General features: G+C 43.3%; 2 protein-coding genes across 2 annotated transcripts in view; both read left to right on the top strand.

Annotated features, from left to right (window-relative positions):
* The window catches only part of PRRX2 (paired related homeobox 2), a 33,029-nt gene extending 24,255 nt beyond the window's left edge, over nt 1–8,774 (top strand). The window contains exons 2-4 of the mRNA XM_075834177.1: nt 3,528–3,715; nt 3,930–4,105; nt 5,102–8,774. Of these exons, the coding sequence (XP_075690292.1) occupies nt 3,528–3,715; nt 3,930–4,105; nt 5,102–5,252 (515 nt within the window). The 3' untranslated portion in view covers nt 5,253–8,774. The remainder of the gene's footprint in view (nt 1–3,527; nt 3,716–3,929; nt 4,106–5,101) is intronic.
* Nucleotides 8,775–20,757: 11,983 nt separating this feature from the next.
* SPOUT1 (SPOUT domain containing methyltransferase 1) overlaps nt 20,758–21,057 on the top strand; it is a 60,586-nt gene continuing 60,286 nt past the window's right edge. The window contains exon 1 of the mRNA XM_075835188.1: nt 20,758–20,822. The gene's annotated coding sequence lies outside the window, so the exon portion shown is untranslated. The remainder of the gene's footprint in view (nt 20,823–21,057) is intronic.

Below are 21,057 nucleotides of genomic sequence, written 5' to 3'. Positions count from 1 at the left end.
GCCAAAGAAGTGACAGGTCACTTCTTTGACGCGGGCGTCTATTTACGCGCCGTCATTTGACAGCGGCGCGTAAATATACGCCTCGTGTGAACAGACAAACGTCTGCCCATTGCTTTCAATGGGCAGATGTTTGTCAGCGCTATTGAGGCGCTATTTTCGGACGTAATTCGGGGCAAAAACGCCCGAATTACGTCCGTAATTAGTGCGTGTGAACATACCCTTAGATTATAAATGTGGCATTTCTGTTTTCTTATAGAATTGCAACAGCGAGGAAGTTTTGGTGTGAATACTATAGGTAGATGTCTTGATGTTGGGACGGTTGCCCCAGCCGGAGCCTCCTGCAGTTTCTGCTGGAGATACAGCCCTGGTTGACATGTCGTCATTCCGCTCTCTGCATCCGGACTGTGAATAATCCGTATCATGTGTTAAGTGCAGACTACTGACACTGCTTTTCACAAACCTTCAGAAACTGAGATAACATGATGCGCTGAGAGTCTTGGGATATAGACCAGGACGGGGAACCTGGAGACATTATGTCATGGTTTATGTTGTGGGCATCACATTTTTGCTGTTGTTCCAAATGTTGATGATGGATGGATATTTTTCCGAAACTGGTCAGTATGAGGGTATGTTCAGACGTAGTGTTTTCAGGCGTATTTCTGGGCGTTTACACCTTGAAAAACACCTGAAAAAAACGGAAGCAGAACACCTGCAAACATGTGCCCATTGATTTCAATAGGAAATACGGCATTCTGATCCGACGGGGCGTTTTTTACGCGGCCGTTTTTCAAAACGGGCGCGTAAAAAAAACGCCCGTGAAAAAGAAGTGCATGTCACTTTTTGAGCCGTTTTTGGAGCAGTTTTTCATTGACTCTAGAAAACAGCTCCAAAAATGGTCAGAAAAACGCAGCGAAAACGAGAGTTGCTAAAAAAAAGGCTGAAGATCAGGAGCGGTTTTAACTTGAAACCTGCTCCATATTTTCAGACGTTTTTGATTTTGCGTGTGCACATACCCTTACATTGTGTTTGATTTTATTAGTAGATAGGGGGAGATTTATCGAAACTAGTGCAAAGGAAAGATTAATTGCTATGGGCAACAGCTCTATCAGGTTTCTGCTTTTTTTTCCTCCACACGAGAGCTGGAATCTGATTGGTTGCTATGGGCAATTGCTCCACTTCCCCCTTGCACCATTTTTAATCTCCTTTTACGGTGTTTTCACAGTTCTTTTGGTTGTCAATGGAAACAGTCAACAAATTTGTTGTCAAACACCCCCTAAGGGTATGTGCACACACACTAATTACGTCCGTAATTGACGGACGTATTTCGGCCGCAAGTCCCGGACCGAACACAGTGCAGGGAGCGGGGCTCCTAGCATCATACTTATGTACGATGCTAGGAGTCCCTGCCTCGCTGCAGGACAACTGTCCCGTACTGAAAACATGATTACAGTACGGGACAGTTGTCCTGCAGCGAGGCAGGGACTCCTAGCATCGTACATAAGTATGATGCTAGGAGCCCGGCTCCCTGCACTGTGTTCGGTCCGGGACTTGCGGCCGAAATACGTCCGTCAATTACGGACGTAATTAGTGTGTGTGCACATACCCTAACAGTTTAGCAAAGCTTCTCAAATGCAGCCCAGAGACTCCCATTCTCCAAAATCTGTAGAGGGAGATTAATTAAAACTATGCAAGTCTTACGAAAAAGCAATCAAGGGTAATACGCAACAAATTTACCATGAGACAAACGCCGCTAAATACATTTGTCGCATTTTCGGCTGTCCATGCGACACTGATGAAATCTATGCCAGCTTTTGGCGTAAATTTTAGTGTGTGGGGCTGATAAGCCTCACCCACCTTAAAAAAAAAGTGTCAAAAGCAGGGTAAGTGACCCAAAAGCCGACTTTATCACGACTTTTCGGCCATCTGTGACATTTCTACATCACAAAACTGGCGTAGAAACCTCAACTTCCCCCAATTTGTATATAGGTTTTTTTTGTGCGATCCCTATACAGATGTAGAACACTCGAACATATGTAAAAAGGACATGCTTTTGGTACAGGTCAGTCCCATTATAGTCTATGGATACCTTTAGGCCATGTTCACACTGAGTTTTTTGCATGAGGAAAATTCTGCCTCAAAATTCCGTTTGGGATTTTGAGGCAGATTTTGACCTGCCTGCGCGCTGTTTGCTGCGATTTTCACTCGCGTGTTACGGGCAAAAAAATGCAGCGAAATACGCTTTCTCTGCCTCCCATTGTTGTCAACGGGAGGTCAGAGGCGTAAACGCCCGAAAATGCGGCATGACGCTTCTTTTTACCGTAAGGCAGTTTTTCCACTTGCAGTAAAAAAAAACGCCTCCGATTGAAATCATTGGGAGCCATTTTTGGCCATTTTTTGGCGCGGTTTCCGAGTCAAAAAAACTCTGTGTGAACAGGGCCTTAGCGTTAATGTCCCAAGATTTCCCAGAGTATACGGCGAATGTACACCACAAACTTGAGAACATAGCTTAATTCTGTATGAAGTTCAAAAGGTCTACGGGTTCCTTAAAGCATCCCAAACATTTCATATTATGGCATATCGGGATATGCCATAACATTACAATCCGTAGGGATCCGACTTCCAATGTAATTTGATGGTACATAAACCATCCATATATAACGTATGCAGTGTAGAAGTATATATATATATATATATATATATATATACACACTCATCACAAGACTCCTCATTGCTTTTCTATACCACAGCTGTAAGTCTATTACTGCTGTAGAAACTTGGCGTTTGCCTATTGAGCGGTCGGATGCTGTACATGTTGTACTGAACATCTGAGGACTTGAATACATGTTCAGCACAACAAATAGCAGAAAAATATCGAACGGAACCAGCCAAGGCATATTCTGTAAGGATAATCTCATCGGAGGGCAGGGCAAGCGCTATTTGCTTTGTATATCAAGCGAAGCCATATTACGGGAAATGAATGTACTCAAGTTACAGCTCAAATTTTCTGGTAATTCTTTTTTGTGTATTTGAAACAAAGAAAATTGATGCCAGTTACATAAGAATGTGACATGTACTGAGCCAAAACCGCTGCCCCCTGCTGGTGGAAGTGAAATACATTTTCTGGTTTTAATTCACTTTTGTTTATATGGTTTTCTATATTTTGGGAGGAAAAAAAAAAAAATGGTATGCTACATGGCCTAAATTTACCTAATTAAGGGTAAAAGCTAGGTTCCCATCGTTGGATAATTACATAAAAACGACCATTTTAAACCATTAAAAATATATATCTGTAAAAATAATTTAGAAATATTAATGAATTATTATTAATTGTTACTTTGTTTTATTCATGCATTTAATTTGGTCCTCCAACCAATTTTAATATCAGTTTCCAATAAAAAAAAATTGATCGTTCAATAAACCGGTCATAGGATTTATTTTTTTAAATTATAGCAGATGTTTTGGTTTTTTTCTCAATCATTACCTTTGATAGGTTGTACGGTTTTACTATAGTCTGCTTTGTATTTCAGGTGACACCTCCATCTCAGGATCTTCAAAGAGTGCTCATATAAAAAAGAAGCAGAGAAGGAGCAGGACAACTTTCAATAGCAGCCAATTGCAGGCCCTGGAAAGGGTGTTTGAGAGAACTCACTACCCGGACGCTTTTGTACGAGAAGATTTGGCGAGACGGGTTAACCTGAGCGAAGCCAGAGTACAGGTTAGTGCTTGTGATTTTTTGTTTTAGAGGTGCAAACCTGAAAAAACATTACTTCATATTCTGTGCTGATGGAAGTCAAAAGTTCTAATATTACATGTTGGCTCTGCTACAACAACGAAGGGATATCCACCTGATTTGTCATAGGTCCACTATGATAATGGATTGCTGGACTAGTACCGGTTGTTGCTATAATGTATCCCGTTTCTTTTCATAGGTGTGGTTTCAGAATAGGCGAGCCAAGTTCCGTAGGAATGAGAGGGCTATGCTGGCAAGCCGGACTTCTTCTCTCCTCAAATCATACAGTCAAGACCCCATTGTGGAGCAGCATATCAGCCCCCGACCAACCAGTCTGGCACCAGAATTCATGTCTTGGAACAATAACAGCTACAGGTAACATAACCCTGGATTTTGTGAATTAGGATTAGGGTTACTGGGTACCAAAAAGTCATCTTAAAATTGGGTGGTGAGGGATACACGCAAAGAGAACTCCTTATTCGGAGGCTGCTTTATTCATTTTAAGAATCATTTAAAAAGTGAAGGTTCCCTTCTTTACATCCGACATGTCGGAAGAGGTCATAATTAGTGTAAACCCACCAATTGCTAAAATGAAGAGACCGAAAGATCTCTGAACTAAAAGCCAAAATGGAGAGTACTTCACGAACCATCAATTCTAGTGATCGCCGGGGGTCTTCCACTCACTACATATTCTGACATGTCTCAATGGATCCTGGTGCAAATGCTTCCTATCATACTCCTATAGCTATGCCCCTGGGCAATGCGGAGAAACTCTTGGGTGAAATGTTGGATTTGGATACGTTTGCAGAAATAGATTTTATCATCATTATTGTCTACAGGATGATATCCCTTTAATTTTTAATAGTGGTATTTTTCATGAATTCAGTTCTCTACTAATATGGATTTTCAAAAAGTTTAACTTGTATGATCTTTTACATATTCTGTATTAGGGCATGTTCACACGGTCTATTTTCAGCAGTTTCTCTGGCCGTAAACGTTCCGAAAAATCGGAAGCAGAACGCCTCCAATCATCCGCCCATTGATTTAAATGGGAAATACGGCATTCTGTTCCGACTGGGTTTTTTTTTACGCCTCATTTTCAAAAAAACGGAGCGTAAAAAGACGCCCCGTAAAAAGAAGTGCATGTACATCACTTCGAGCCGTTTTTCGTTGACTCTATAGAAAGACAGCTCCAAAAACAGCCATAAAAAAAACGCAGTGAAAAACACTAGTTTGATTAAAAAACAGGTGAAAATCAGGAGCGGTTTTCCCTTGAAGACATCTCCGTATTTACAGCCGTTTTTTGTCAAGTGTGTGAACATACCCTTACTTGCATTCATGACTAAAACCGGTTTCCTTTAATTCCATCAGTGCCAGTTTGCCGCCTTACAGCCCAAATACCACCTCTGCTCCTACAACACTGCCTACCCAGGGAGTCAATATGGCCGACAGCATCGCCAGCCTACGTCTCAAAGCCAAGGAGTTCAGTCTGCACCACAGCCAGGTGTCTACTGTCAACTGAACCCTGGTTAGATAGAAAACTATGACTAAGCCAGCCACGAGGCACAGGGTGTGCTGGACACGCCACACACAAGCCCATGGCCACCGACAAAAATGATGTGGCTCCATTTCCCAGCTCCTGTTACTGCAAGAAGATGCTGTGCTCTATGTGACAATCAGACCAAAGTCCTGAGAATGGTCGCCCGTCTGTTCCAGTGTCATATTTTTTGACAGGATTCATTCAAGCAGGGCTACGTCTAAGGTCCAGACATTGATGACCATGTGGACAGGACTCGAGACATTTATTTTTGTTTTTTTGTGACTGTAGATATTTTATACTGTAGACTTTCTTATCAGTAATCAGAATGTTTACCCATCTTGTTCTCCCCTTCCTCATTACTTTTCGGTTATCTGTGCTTTCCCTGTGTCTCGGTACGCACTGTATATATGTAGATACATACTGTGCTTTGTAAATATATCATTTTATACAATATTCCGTGACCTTGGGGCAGACAACGTACATGCCTTGGATAGCGAAGATGGCTGAATATTTAATTTCCCCCATGTTTTATATCCAATGACGTCTGGAATCTATAATATTATCCCTTTGCATCACTGTCTATTGCAATATTCATGGAAAAGTAGAGTCCATAGCAGTATACATGACATAGTGGTTACCCTGTGGCTACTTTGTGGCCCAAGGAGAAGCAAGGTCAAGTTCTCCCTATCCGCTTTTCCATAGTCAAAATGAACCTACACAGGATGTCCTCTCTATAAAGGTAGCAAATAAGGGGGGGGGGGGCAGCTCTAGGAGAACAAGACCCTCCTGCCCCACAAGTGTTGTAATTGGGAGGCCAACCGGGCACCAATATCTACTGTTCCAGGATGAGTGTGTGAACCAGTACCAGGAGTGAGACCCCATTTTTGTGGGAAATATGAAGCGTCCGCCCCTGCCACCCCATATCCTAAAACACTGACATTAATTTTTACACCAACTCGTTTTTAAAACACACATTTCTTTATAATAGAAATGGATTGGGAGCAATATTATCTATTGTATGGGCCCCCAAGGTCCCAATTGGGGGCCAAAACGAAGTGTGTGCTGTATGCAAGACATTCAGTAAGTGGTATTGGACCCACTATTTTAGTATTAAGGTTCCTCTCACAAAACATTCCTATTAGTATAAAAACTTTATTTAAAAAAAAACCAGCATGGCAGCCATTTGAGAAAAACAAAGAAACGATGAAAAAAAAACCTGTTGTATTATGAATATAAAGAATAAGCTGGGAGGCAGACATTTTGTGAGATTAACTAATATCTTGGAATGTAAGATATAAACTAGTATTATTAGTGAGGTATGAGGCACCCTGCGACTATTGGGGATGGCTGTGATGTCAATAGATGTGTGATTGTGGAATACTTTTAAAATGGCCGCCTGCCCTCTGTCAAATAAGGCCTCCTGTGGTAAATCTATAGCAACCAATCAGAGTTCAACTTTCATTTTCTAAACTGCACTGGAGAAAGAAAGGTAGATTCTGATTGGTTGCTATGGGTAACAAGGAACTACGACTGCTGGGTGTTGTAGTTTGGGTGCCACTGGATTTGTTTTCAAATTAAATTAATAATGGTCAAGGGGGTTAGCGAAGATTTGATATTGGGGCAAGGCTGAGTCCTTGTGAGTATCTGTACATGGTAGGAGCCATCATGCCACCATCACAGACCATAGTAGTCCATTCATAGCATTGAACTGTGCACAATGTGGCGATTACAATTGATCGCCTCGGGTTAGAGAAGCCGGAACCATGGCAATCAGCTGTTTAAAAAGAGCTTGGCTTCGGGACACAACCCCTTTATCATGTATATTTTCAATATTTTTACTTGTGGTCAGTGAATGGATTTCCTCTTGTTTATATCCAGAAACTCAATATCTGTCCTGACCTAGTCTCGCTTAGGCTTCGTTCACATCTGCGTCAGTTCTCCGTTCATGGGTTCCGTCGGAGCTTCCCATCAGGGGAACACATGAACAGAACCCTGACTAAATAAAATGGTTTCAGTTTGTCACAGTTGTTTAAGGGTTCCATCGTTTTGACGGAATAAATACCGACTGCGCTAATCATTCCCTCAAAACGACAGAACCCTTAAACAACTGTGACAAAACGGAAACCATTTGCACCGGATCCGTCACCATTGAAATCAATGGTGATGCAAACGGAAGCCTATGGTTTCCATTTGATTCAGTCAGGGTTCCGTTCATGTGTTCCGCTGACGGGAAGCTCCGACGGAACCCATGTATGAAGCTTTACACAATCGAGGGTTTGTTACAATGTATTAGTGTATGTAGGAGGAATAAGTAAAAAAGAAGTACACGTCACTTCTTGAGCCATTTTTCATTGCGTCAATAGAAAAGCAGCTCCACAAACGGCCGTAAAGAACGCATAAAAAACGCTTGATGCATAAAAAAACGGCTGAAAATCAGAGGCTGTTTTCCCTTGATAACCGCTTTGTATTTTACATCCGTTTTTCGTTTGCCGTGCGAACATACCCTCGATCTCACCGCGGATTGCCTAGACTGATACGTTACAAAAAACTACAGCAGTGAGGGCAAGACTAGGTTTTCAGTCTCTACATGTAAAAAAAAAAAAACCCCCCCCCCAACAACAAAATCCTATCCACTGACAACAGGCAGAGATATTGAAAATGGTAAGGTATTGACAAACATACTATATTAGAAAGTTACAAAACTTTATTAGTGGGGTCTCAGAATTTCTTATTTCTGCTCAGTCTTGTCAAAGCGGTCTTTTTTTCTCAAATGTGTTTTTAATTAAAAAATTAAATTAAAAAAAAAAACATAACAAATTCATAATTTATAAATAACAAATTTCAAGAAAAATAGGTCATTTGTGTGGGAAAATGTCATGTTTGATGCTTGTGGAATCATTTTATATGGACTTGACTCAAGACTAATGTGACAATGCTTAAAATAAAAGGGCTGTCAGGATTATACAGCAGCGCCAGTCTCGTCCAAGGGCTGTGTCTGGTATTGCAGCTTATCTCTATTCATATAAATGATGCTCAGCTGCAATACCAGACACAGCCCACGGAGAAGTGTGGCGCTGTTTCCGGAAAAAAAACAAAACCCCTTTTTCTATTCCCATTCAGTCAGACGGGGATGTTATTACGTAATATCATTAGGACATAATTTTTTTTACATTTACTGCTTTATTTATCCACCTCCTCCTGCATGGTTGAAGGTAAAGAGACAAATTCCATTGACCCCCTTGTATACGTCCAAGCACTGCTACATCCATACCTGCCTTGGAAGTGCTGTATTCCCCTATGCAGGTCTGGATGTATAACAAGTTTATGATTCTGTTGTCCATAGCCCTCAATTGACGTAATAAAATAGCGCCATCACAAATGGAAAGGCTGTGAAAGGTACTGCACCCCACAATAATGATCATGACGAACAAGCTTTTTTATTCATAAATGTTGTTTTGTCGTTTGCAGAAACATCTTATTTTATTAAACAGTCCGTATTATGGATGCCTTTTGTCTGTTTTCTGTTATTTTGTGAAATTGTATCAGTCAAAAGGTTTTTGTCTTGTCATAATATTACTGAAAAATAATAAATTCTCACTTTTCCAAATAACTAAAAGATGATTTTGTAGCAAAATATAGTTTACGATTGCTGTGATGACACTGTATAGTAGATCTCCAGGTTGTTTTCAGGTACAACATTCTTTGCGGATTCATTTTTATAATATATATATCTTTATAGTAGTCTTGAGCTTAGTTTTTCTGATACAAAGCTTCAAACCCCCTGCATAGACATCTAGGGGGCGCTAAAGCGTTAACTGCGTACGGTTTCATTATGGAGTTCAATATATAAACAGTATGCAGTTAGCTCCTAAGCGCCCCCTAGTGGTGGCTGCAGGCAGACAAAATTTTATCTTTGAAAGGGGTTGTCCAGTTTTAGGCTCCATGCAAACGACCGTAATTGCAGTCCACAGTTACGGACCCATTTGTTATTTGCGGCAACGTGTCCGGGCCGTAGAAAGTCTCCGCAAAATATAGGATATGTCTTATCTTTTACGGACCCTGCTCCCATACTTTATATGCGGGTGGCTGTCCACGGCCGGCCGTGCCCGTAATCGCTGACTGAGATTACGGGCACGGCCGTGTACATGAGGCCTTATATAAATAAATCTTAAAGGGGTTGTGGACAAACCCTCCACATATCAAAGGGTGGGAGCCAGCAAGTTTTGCTCCACACGACTCTCGATCCTCGCCAACTTTACCGGACTCATGTCAGAAAAAGTGGCACAGGTGGTTCATAAATATGGCGCTCAGTCTAGACATCATTTTTTGGTGTATTATACCAGACAACTGACATAAGTACATTGATCCCCCTGCTTCACTTTACACAGTACACGATAAAACTGCCTGCGATCACCACTAGGGGGAGCTCAGCGCATATGAATTCATACAGCTATGACAAAGATGTAAAAATCTCTATGTACTGAGCTCCCCTAGTGGTGGCTGCAGTAAATGCTGATGCTCTATGTCAGGAAGAAGGAGTTCAGAGACAGGCCCATTTCTCACCACAGACCCCATAGCAGTTCTGTGTTCTGCCTTTATGGTAAGTGCGTCACGTACACCCTCACTGGAGTTTACCTGAGAGGTGGGTGAGACAGGGTTAACCAATACAAAACCACCTGGCCTGTCTGAAATTATTAAAATCTCTCACACTATTAATCATTCAAATCTGCCACCGCTAAAGTTTGCATTTTAAGAGCTAGCACTCTAAGGGCTAGTTCACGCTGAGTATTTTGGCGCTGTTTTTTTTACGTGGAACCACGTCAGAAACAGCACCAAAAAAAAAACACCTTCCATTGATCTCAATGGGAGACGGAGGCGTTCCTTTCCCTCTCACGGGAAAAAGCGAAGTGCCCTTTTTTTGGGTATTTCCATCTCGGACCTCCCATTGACATCAATGGGAGGCAGAGAAAGCGTTTTTTTTGCTGCATTTATTGCTCGCGGTGCTCAACGGCTGTAGCCTAAAAACGCTGCAAAGTGTGTGCAGGCAGGTCAAAATCAGACTTTTCCGCCTTCAAAAAAAATCTGTGAACAAGGCCTTGGGAGTGATTCACACGGCCGTGAGATACGGACCGTATGTCGGCCGGATTTGCTAGACCGAACACCGTTCAGGGAGCCGTCCTCTTAGCATCATCGTTACGTATGACGCTAGGCTGGTATACGGTTTGTATGTCATGACCGACACGGCCGTTGAATGAGGCCCTCACTAATCTACACATATGATCCCAATTTACTGTTCCCCAAACAATTATCTGCCTATAGATGTAGCGACACAGGCACCGAGCCCAGCACATGAACTCAAGACCGAACTTATCATGTGTCACTCAATATGACCAAAAAAAGTCCGATAAATATAACAAACGACATCCAGTAATATAGTACAGCGTTAGGTAAAGCAGAACACTCACGTATTTGGTCCGGGATCCCGCGGCTGGGGAGGCCGATACCACAACAAATCTTCAATTCAATTGAAATTTTTCTTTTTTTTTCCCAATCCTCCCTTTCCTCTGATGTCACTGACTAATTGTATTCATGACTCTTTTTGCTTTCAAGTCAGGGCTACACCTAGACTTTTCGTAATGTTACTGATTGATTTTAACTCTTGAGTGACAGCTGCAGTCCACAGGATTGCATGCAACTCAATGTATTCATGTGGACTGCAGCTGCAGCTGAATAGTTCAAATCAATCGGCAGCACTACAAAAAGCCTAGGAATAGCCGGGTCTGAGGGTATGTTCACACGGCCTATTTTTAGCTGTTTTTTGGGCCGTAAACGCCCCGAAAAATGGCTAAAAATGTGGGGGGTGAACGCCTCCAAACATCTGCCCATTGATTACAATGGGAAAAACGGTGTTCCGTTCCCATGGGGCATTTTTTACGCGGCAGTTTTTAAAAACGGACGCGTAAAAAACGCCTCGTAAAAAGAAGTGCATGTCACCTCTTGAGCCGTTTGTTATTGACTCAATAGAAAAACAACGTATAAAACGCTAGTTGTTTAAAAAGCGGCTGAAAATCAGGTGCTGTTTTCCCTTGAAGCCGTTTTTTGGTACACGTTAGCCGTCACACACTCAAGTAAAAATGGCTGACAATCAGGAGCTGTTTTCAATGGATTTTCAGAAGTATTTTCACGTATTTTCAGGCGTTTTTGGTTAAGCGTTTGAATTTTGACTTGAGCCATGTGATCCTTGCTCGTATAACATACTGCTCATTTAGGATAGTACTAATATGGTGACTATTATCTGAAAAGTGTGCTAAGGTACCTTTAAAAAAAAATTATATGGCAAAGAGTTTGTATTATGTGTATTGTAAAACGAACATGGTCTTAAAACTCTTGTGGTGATAACAGTGCGAATGAAAATGTCTTTTTATTGCAATCTGGTATCATTAGCCTGAAGTGAACCCACATACATGCAATTCCTTGCTATACTGAGGACTTTGTCGCCATCTAGTGTAAAGAAATGTACATTACATAATTGTAACTGGTTCACACGACCATGTTACGTCCGTAATGGACAGAAAGTATTTCGGCCGCAAGTCCCGGACCAAACACACTGCATGGAGCCGGGCTCCTAGCATCATAGTTATGTACGACGCTAGGAGTCCCTGCCTCGCTGCAGAACAACTGTCCCGTACTGTAATCATGTTTTCAGTACGGGACAGTAGTTCCACGGAGAGGCAGGGACTCCTAGCATCGTACATAACTATGATGCTAGGAGCCCGGCTCCCTGCAGTGTGTTCGGTCCGGGACTTGCGGCCAAAATACATTCCGTCCATTACGGACCGAACATGCTCGTGTGAACCCAGCCTTAGGCATCATTTACACGAGCGTAATATACGCTCGTGTGACGCGCGTGCTTTTCACGCGTGTCATACGCACCTATATTAGGCAATGGGGCCGTGCAGACAGTGCATGAATTTTGCGCAGCGCGAGTGCGTTGCGTAAAACTCACGACATGTCCTTTCTTTGTGCGCTGTTTGCGCATCACGCACCCATTGAAGTCAATGGGTACATGAAAACCACGTATGCCGCACGGAAGCACTTCCGTGCGAACTGCGTGATTCGCGCAACAGCTGTCAAACTCTGAATGTAAACAGAAAAGCACCACGTGCTTTTCTGTTTACAAACATCCAACGGAGTGTCAAAATGATGGCGGCTGCGCGAAAATCACGCAGCCGCGCATCATACACTGATGACACACGCAGCTGTTAAGTGCCTTTTGCGCACGCAAAACGGAGCGTTTTTTGCGTGCGCAAAACGCACACGCTCGTGTAAATCAGGCCTTAAGAGGACTGTCACCTCTCCTGACATGTCAGTTTTAGTAAAACCTTGCATTCCCCATAAAATAAAAATTCTAGAGCATCTTTTCTTAGAACTCTGCATTGTGCGGTTCCTCTGTTATTCCTCCTGGAAATGTATGACTAAATTGGCAAACAGGTGTTACCTTGTAAATGTGGCGTGTGCTTACACAGTCTGTCCAATCTGTGCTGACAGTGTAAGGGCTTATTTACACGAGCGTGTTAAATGTCCGTGGGACGGTCGTTGAAACAGTGGCCGTCCCACGGACCTATGTAATTCAATGTGGCCGTTCACACAGCCGTTGTTTCAACGGACCGTGTGAAGGGTCTGTGAGGAAAAAGGACATGTCTGTTCTTTTCGCGCATCCCTCCATAGACGCCCAACTCATGTAAATAAGGCCTTAGGGTATGAGCACACGACCTATTTTCGGACATTTTTCGGGCCATAAACATCCCGAAAAACAGCTGAAAAATGGTAAGCAGAACACCTCCAAACATCTGCCCATTGATTTCAATGGGAAATACGCCGTTCTGTTCCGACGGGGTGTCTTTTGACGCCTCCTTTTCAAAAAACGTCGGGTAAAAAGACACTCTCGAAAAAAGAAGTGCATGTCACTTATTGAGCCGTTTTTGGAGCCATTTTTCATTGACTCTATAGAAAACTGCTCCAAAAACGGCCGTAAAAATCGCGAGTTGCTAAAAAAAAAGTCTGAAAATCAGGAGCTGTTTTCCATTGAAAACCGCTCCGTATTTTCAGACTTTTTTGCTAACCGTGTGAACATCCACTGTGTAGGAATATACACTGTTTTGACAAGGGGAATGGTGACACCCAGTTGTCAGTTTATTCATACATTGCCAGGAGGAATAACAGAGGAACACCACAACACAAAGTTGTAAAAAAAGATGCTCCAGAATTATAATTCGATGGGGAATGCATGTATTTACTAAAAGCCATGTCAGGAGAGCTGACAGATCCTCTTAAACTGGACAACACTTATTTACATGCATGATCCACCCAACAATGGGGGCTCACACTCGCGAATTGTTAATTTTTCCTACAGCAGCGTATTACACAGAGCCCATTGAAATGAAAAGGCCGTCTGTCTAATGCACGGTCCAGACGGGTCCTCCAGTGCATGTAACGTATCAGTGCAGTCAATGTTCAGCAAACTAAACACCGCAGCAGCGCAAATCTCTGTCCTAGACTCCAGGCTGATAGCTCTTACCTACCCTGATACAAAGTAACAAACCCTTTTTTCTGTTTTCATTTATGTATTTCCATGTACATCCAATGTAGAAAAGTCTGAAAACCATAAACAAGCAGGCAAGTTGAAGTTGACGGATCTTGTTGCGGCTCTTACAGTTATGGCTTATGTGAATACAATGACATACAAGCTTGTCTCCGCTAGTACCACATGACTTCCTATGTATACTAGGTATTCACATGTTAATAAATAGAGATGTGATAAGTAGGGGCCTGTTCACACCTGCGTTCCGTGTTTCCATTGTTCTGTTAAAGGAGCAGAACAAGCAAAATACCAGAAGCAACGGTTCCATTGTACGACTGAAGCAATCGGCGCCGACGGAAACCTGTTGATTTTAATGGTTTCTGTCGGGGCGTCTGTAGTTTTACCAGAAACAATACTGCAGCATGCAGTATTTTCGTCCGGATCTGTGGCCCCTAACAGAGCCTCCAACGCAGATGTGAACAGGCCCTAATGACTCATAAGCTAATCAGAACCACAGCCCATCCACAATAGGACGCCTTTAGGAACTCATTTAGGCCTCATGCACACGACCGTAAGGGTTTTTTCCTGTCTGCAAATATGAATGCACATCCGTAGCCGTCTGCAATTGCGGAAACACCCATAGACTTCTATGGGGAGTCCGTGCCGCAATTGCGGACAAGAATAGGACATGTCCTATATTTTGCAGATCATTTCCACGGCCTGGACACACATCCATAAATATACGGAAAGATGTACTATAGAAATGAATGGGTCTGCAATTTCATCCGTAATTATCTATGAAAACTACGGTCGGGTGCGTGGAGCCTTACTTAGTAGAAACATTAAGGGTATGTTCACACGACAGCGTCCGTAACGGCTGAAATTACGGTGATGTTTCCGCCTGAAAACATCCCCGTAATTTCAGCCGTAACGGCATGTGCAGGCGCTTGAACGCCGCGTCCATTACGGACGTAATTGGCGCTGCTATTCATTGGAGTCAATGAATAACGGCTCCATTTACGGACAAAGAAGTGACAGGTCACTTCTTTGACGCGGGCGTCTATTTACGTGCCGTCATTTGACAGCGCCGCGTAAATATACGCCTTGTGTGAACAGACAAACGTCTGCCCATTGCTTTCAATGGGCAGATGTTTGTCAACGCTATTTTCGGCGCTATTTTCGGACGTAATTCGGGGCAAAAACGCCCGAATTACGTCCGTAATTAGTGCGTGTGAACATACCCTTAATGATATTGAACGTTTAAAAAAAGACACAAATCAATCTAGTTCAAAATATAATGAGGATATGTGCACACGGAGTGTTTTCAGACGTTTTTCTGGCCGTAAACATCCTGAAAAACGGCTGAAAAATCGGAAGCTGAACGCCTCCAAACATCTGCACATTGATTTCAATGGGAAAAACGGCGTTCTGTTCCAACGGGCCGTTTTTTCAAAACGGCCACGTAAAAAAAACGGCCGCGAAAAAGAAGTGCATGTCACTTCTTCAGCTGTTTTTCATAGACTATAGAAAAACAGCTCCAAAAACGGCCGCGAAAAACGTAGCAAGAATCGCGAGTGGCTTAAAAAAACGTCTGAATATCAGGAGCTATTTTCCCTTGAAAACAGCTCTGTATTTTCAGACGTTTTTGAGTTTGCGTGTGAACATACCCTAAGGGTATGTTCACACGAGGGCGTCCGTTACGGCTGAAATTACGGGGATGTTTCAGCCTGAAAACATCCCCGTAATTTCAGCCGTACCGGCATGTGCAGGCGCTTGAACGCCGCGTCAATTACGGCCGTAATTGGCGCTGCTATTCATTGGAGTGAATGAATAACGGCTCCAATTACAGCCAAAGAAGTGACAGGTCACTTCTTTGACGCGGGCGTCTATTTACGCGCCGTCATTTGACAGCGGCGCGTAAATATACGCCTCGTGTGAACAGACAAACGTCTGCCCATTGCTTTCAATGGGCAGATGTTTGTCAGCGCTATTGAGGCGCTATTTTCGGGCGTAATTCGGGGCAAAAACGCCCGATTTACGTCCGTAAATAGGCCGTGTGAACATACCCTAAGAATAACAGAACTGTCAGCAGCAGCTTGTTGATGGTTTCTAGATAGTAATCTTTTTCTACACTGCACAAACTAACAGCAAACGTCAAAGGGTAACTAAACATTATCAAACCCCCACCAATCGATAAAACGCAGCGGTAGGAGCTCTTGTGTGAGCGCTCAGCCGCTTTGTTTCTGTTCGGCTTTTTCCGGAAAGCTGATGTAGCGGTGTACGGGTTCATAGACATTCCATTCAGCCCGTACTCCGCTACATTGATTTCCGGAAAAAGCCGAACAGAAACTAAGCGGCTGAGCGCTCACACGGGCGCTTCTGCTGCTTTGTTCTAGCGATTGGCGGGGGTCTCAGTGCTCGGACCTCCACCTATCAAAACTTCTGACATGTCACTATAACATGTCAGAAGTTTGTTGAACATTTAGTTACCCTTTAATGAAGATGTATAAGAAAGGCACTGTCGGGTACTGAATGTACTAAGAGTCCTGCTTGTTGATGGTTTCCAACATAGATAAACTGATAAAAGTCAGAAAGTTAGTGTATATCTTTGAGGCTGGATTTAACATTGACTATATTCCCGTTGTTAGTCAGTTGTTGAGCTTCTTTTTTACAATGTCTACGATGTTTTCTCTCGAGTTCACGCTAGGAAACGGGTTTCTTTGTTCTTTAAACTCCTATAGCAGAACTCTTTTATAGGCAATAATACATCTGTCGTCTTCCACGGCCCGCGCCTTATATATATTTTTTTTACGTTTCCTGCTTGTAATATAACAAATTTATTTGCGTGCAGTGTCCTGTTACCTAAAGTGACTCTTGTAAAAGCCGGCAAGACGTAAATAGCTGAGCCCGAGTCTAGACGAAGATTCGCAACCGTCGCCCAACGTCAGACTTAATCCGGCGGACGTCACTGAAAATCCCAGGGAGGCAAAGAAGCATTACAAATACCAAATCACTGTACGTATATGGGCAAGGGGTTAAATTCATACGGCGGTGAATAAATAATGTGCGCGCCCCGAGAACGTAGACGCCATTGCGGTTGTAAAACCTGATCCAGATAACCACAGCGAGCAATGTCTCCCGCATAGAAATACATGTAAGAGTAGGAAAGTGAACGTCAGTGCCATAGAGAGCATTAACACCAGGGGCCCGGGAAGGGGGAAGGGCGGGCTCTTCTACCAACACGTCGTACCCTAGGGTCCTGAAGAATAATGTTTCTGAACACAATGTCGCGCTCTCACTTACAAATATCGGTTTTATTTATTTTGCTGTGTCACGCATCAGGACTGGAGTCTCACGTTATACAAACAGCTCCGGTTTTCTTTTACAGGTCAGCTATTTGTTCTGCTGTAATGGAGATTTCCACGAAATAATGAGCGAAGTACAATACGTGATGACAATATGCCCGTTTTATGAGGAATTCCAAAGGGCCATTGTATCTGGGCGGGTGCGGGGGTGTAAGGGTATGTGCACACACACTAATTATGTCCGTAATTGACGGACGTATTTCGGCCGCAAGTACCGGACCGGACTCAGTGCAGGGAGCCGGGCTCCTAGCATCATACTTATGTACGATGCTAGGAGTCCCTGCCTCTCTGCAGGACAACTGTCCCGTACTGTAATCATGTTTTCAGTACGGGACAGTAGTTCCACGGAGTAGCAGGGACTCCTAGCATCGTACATAAGTATGATGCTAGGAGCCCGGCTCCCTGCACTGTGTTCGGTCCGGGACTTGCGGCCGAAATACGTCCGTCAATTACGGACGTAATTAGTGTGTGTGCACATACCCTAAAGATCAAAACCAACCTGGAGGTGGTTCGTAGTTAATGGGATCCTGGTAATAAGGGTATGTTCACACTTGGTTTTTTCCAGCGTATTTCTGAGTGTAATCGCCTTGAAATACTCCTGGGAAAACTCCTACAAACAGCTGCCCATGGAATTCAATGAGAAATACACGGTGCTGTTCACATGAGGCGTAATTTACGCTACTGAATTCAAAAAACGCCTCTTAAAAAGTAGGCCCAGTTCAGACAGAGGTTTTTTTACGCTGATTTTGACGTGGAAACCGTGTTGGAGTCAGCGGCAAAAACGGCCGAAACCGACTCCCATTGATTTCAATAGGAGGTGAAGGGTTTTTATTTCCGCAGTGGTAAAAAAAAATGCAGCATGCTCTTTCTTGTCGCGGTTCCACCTCTGACCTCCCATTGAAATCACTGGAAGGGCTCGTTTACACGAGCGTGTTATATGTCCGTGCGACGTGCGTGATTTTGACGCTCGTCGCAGGAACCTATATTAGTCTATGGGGCAGTGCAGACAGTTGCGTGATTTTTGCGCAGCGTGAGTCCGCTGCGAAAAACTCTCGACATGTCCTATATTTTTGCGCTGTTCGCGCATCACGCACCCATTGAAGTCAATGGGTGCGTGAAAATCACGCACGCCACACGGAAGCACTTCCGTGGGACGCGCGTGATTCGCGCAACAGCAGTAAAACTATGAATGAAAATAGAAAAGCACCACGTGCTTTTCTGTTTACAAACATCCAAACGGAGTGTCATAATGATGGCGGCTGCGCGAAAATCACGCAGCCGCGCATCATACGGGGCTGACACACGGAGCTGTTAAGTGCCTTTTGCGCATGCAAAATGCCGCATTTTTTGCGTGCGCAAATCGCACACGCTCGTGTAAACCCGGCCAAAGGCAGAGAAAGCATATTTCGATGCCTTTTTTTTCCTGCGGCGCTCAATGCCGTAAAACAACGTGAAAAACTCCACAAGAAAATCGCAGCAAGAATTTGCAAGCAAGTCAAAATCTGATTTTTCTGCCGGCAAAGAAAACTGTGTGAACAGGGCCAAAGAAGCTTCAAATTAAAAAAAAAGCTTAATTTTCAGCTTCAAAAAATGCCTTGAAAACAGCTCCGTAATTTTCAGCCATTCTAAGACCTTATTCACATCATTCATGTCATCAGCACGAGGTGCTTTTCTGATTTCATTCACTTATTTTAATGCTGTTGCGCGAAACACGTGCGGCACCCGGAAGTGCTTCCGTGTGCCGTGCGCGATTTGCAGTCACCCATTGACTTCAATGGGTGCGTGCTGCGCGAAACACGGGCAAGTATAGGACATGTCGTGAGTTTCACGCAGCGTATGAAATTCACGGACAGTCTGAACGGCCCCATTCATTAACATAGGTCCGTGCGACGCGCGTGAAAATCGTATAACACGTTCGTGTGAATAAGGCCTAAGGGTAAGTGCACACGGCTTATTTTCGGCCGTGTTTCCGGCTATATACGGCCGGAAAATTGGAAGCAGAACACCTCCAAACATCCGCCCATTAATTTCAATGGGAAATACGGCGTTCTGTTCTGACGAGCTGTTTTTTTACATGGCCGTTTTTAAAAACAGCCGCAGTAAAAAAACGCCTGCGAATAAGACGTGCATGTCACTTCTTGAGTCATTTTTGGAGCCGTTTTTCATTGACTCTATAGAAAAACGGCCGTAAAAAACGGCGGGAAAAACGCGAGTTGCTATAAAAACTTCTGAAAATCAGGAGCTGTTTTCACTTGAAAACTGCTCCGTATTTTCAGACGTTTTTTGCTAAGCGTGTGAATGTAGCCTAAAGGGTGTGTTCACACGCAGTGTTTTCAGACGTTTTTCGTAAACGCTTTGAAAAACGCCTGAAAAAACGGAAGCTGAACGCCTACAAACATCTGCCCATTTATTTCAATGGGAAAAATGGCGTTTCGTTCATATGGGGCGTTTTTTTACGCACGTAATGGCACGTAAAAAACGCCCCATAAAAAGAAGGAGCATGTCACTTCTTGAGCTGTTTTTGGAGCCGTTTTTCATTGTGTCAATAGAAAAACGACTCCAAAAAAACGCATCAAAAAACATTTAATGCTTTAAAAACGGCTGAAAATCAGAGGCTGTTTTCCCTTAAAAACAGCTTCGTATTTTACAGACCTTTTTTCTTTTGCGTGTGAACATACCCTCGAATAAGTGATGCTGATCGTGTAGGTGGGCATACACAAGATGGCTAGACGCTTGGATGGCGATTTTTTCACAATTCTTACATAAGGGTCTATTCACATGTCACGGTTATATCGCGTTTTTTACCACAATTTTGCTAAATTTGTGGCAACAAAACGCAATCTGACCACAATGTGTGAATAGACCTGAAGGGCTTGTCCACACGTAACGGAATTGCTGCAGAAAATGGTGCGAATTTTGCTGCGTTCTTCCCAATGTTAGGAGATGGTGACATCTCCTGTGAAAAACGCCGCAATTCAGGCCACTTTCCGCAGCAGGAATTGACGTGCTGCGTTACGAAAAATACGCACCGCAGGTCAATTTCTGGTCTGAATTTTTACGCAGCGTGTGAATGAGATTTGTTCATTCTCACCCACTTCGCTGATACTGTATTCTGCTGCGGATTTTCTGTCCGCAATTCCGGACAGGAAAATACGCAGCAATTCCGATACGTGTGGACGAGCCCTGAGCGTGTAAACTTGACATATGTATGTTTACTGCCGTAGAGAGTTAGGATAAGCCGCTGACAGACAGCTCGGGTAACGCTTATCTCCCGTGGGATCAAAGGGTAGGGCATGTTGACAGCCAGGCATGGTCAGCTTTAGCAGGGCTAGATCTATAGAAAATGAGGCCCTGGGCAACAAGCAAAGAAGGACCCCCGACCCCCCTCCCCCATGGGATGAGTGAATAGGTCTAATGGTGGAATAACGACATCGCTGTTCGTGTATTCATTGTCTCTAGATGATTTATAAAATGGCTGCCTGTCTCTAGGAGATGTTGTTAATAAAGTTAAATATAAAAAAAAACAACAACACACAAGTCAGGAAGAAGAATGTAAGAGCTGCTCCTCACAGACATGACGATGACGATGATGATGATGATGTCGCTGTAGGTAGAAATACTTTATAATTTCTGCTCCTCAATAACCTGTTATTAACCTGTTATATACCTGGACCGTGTTACCGGAATGCCAGGGGTCACATGACTGCCGCCATCTTTAGTCCATTCAGTTATCCTATGGATGCATTTCTATGGACTAATCTTTGGGCTATAATTTTATTTTTAGACAAATACCCAGAACCAAAGGCCCATCATATACCACAAAGGAACATGCCATTATTAT

The sequence above is a fragment of the Rhinoderma darwinii genome, chromosome 8 (assembly GCF_050947455.1).
Source record: "Rhinoderma darwinii isolate aRhiDar2 chromosome 8, aRhiDar2.hap1, whole genome shotgun sequence".
Taxonomy (NCBI): Eukaryota; Metazoa; Chordata; class Amphibia; order Anura; family Rhinodermatidae; genus Rhinoderma; species Rhinoderma darwinii.
This window is presented reverse-complemented; position numbering and strand designations above follow the sequence as displayed.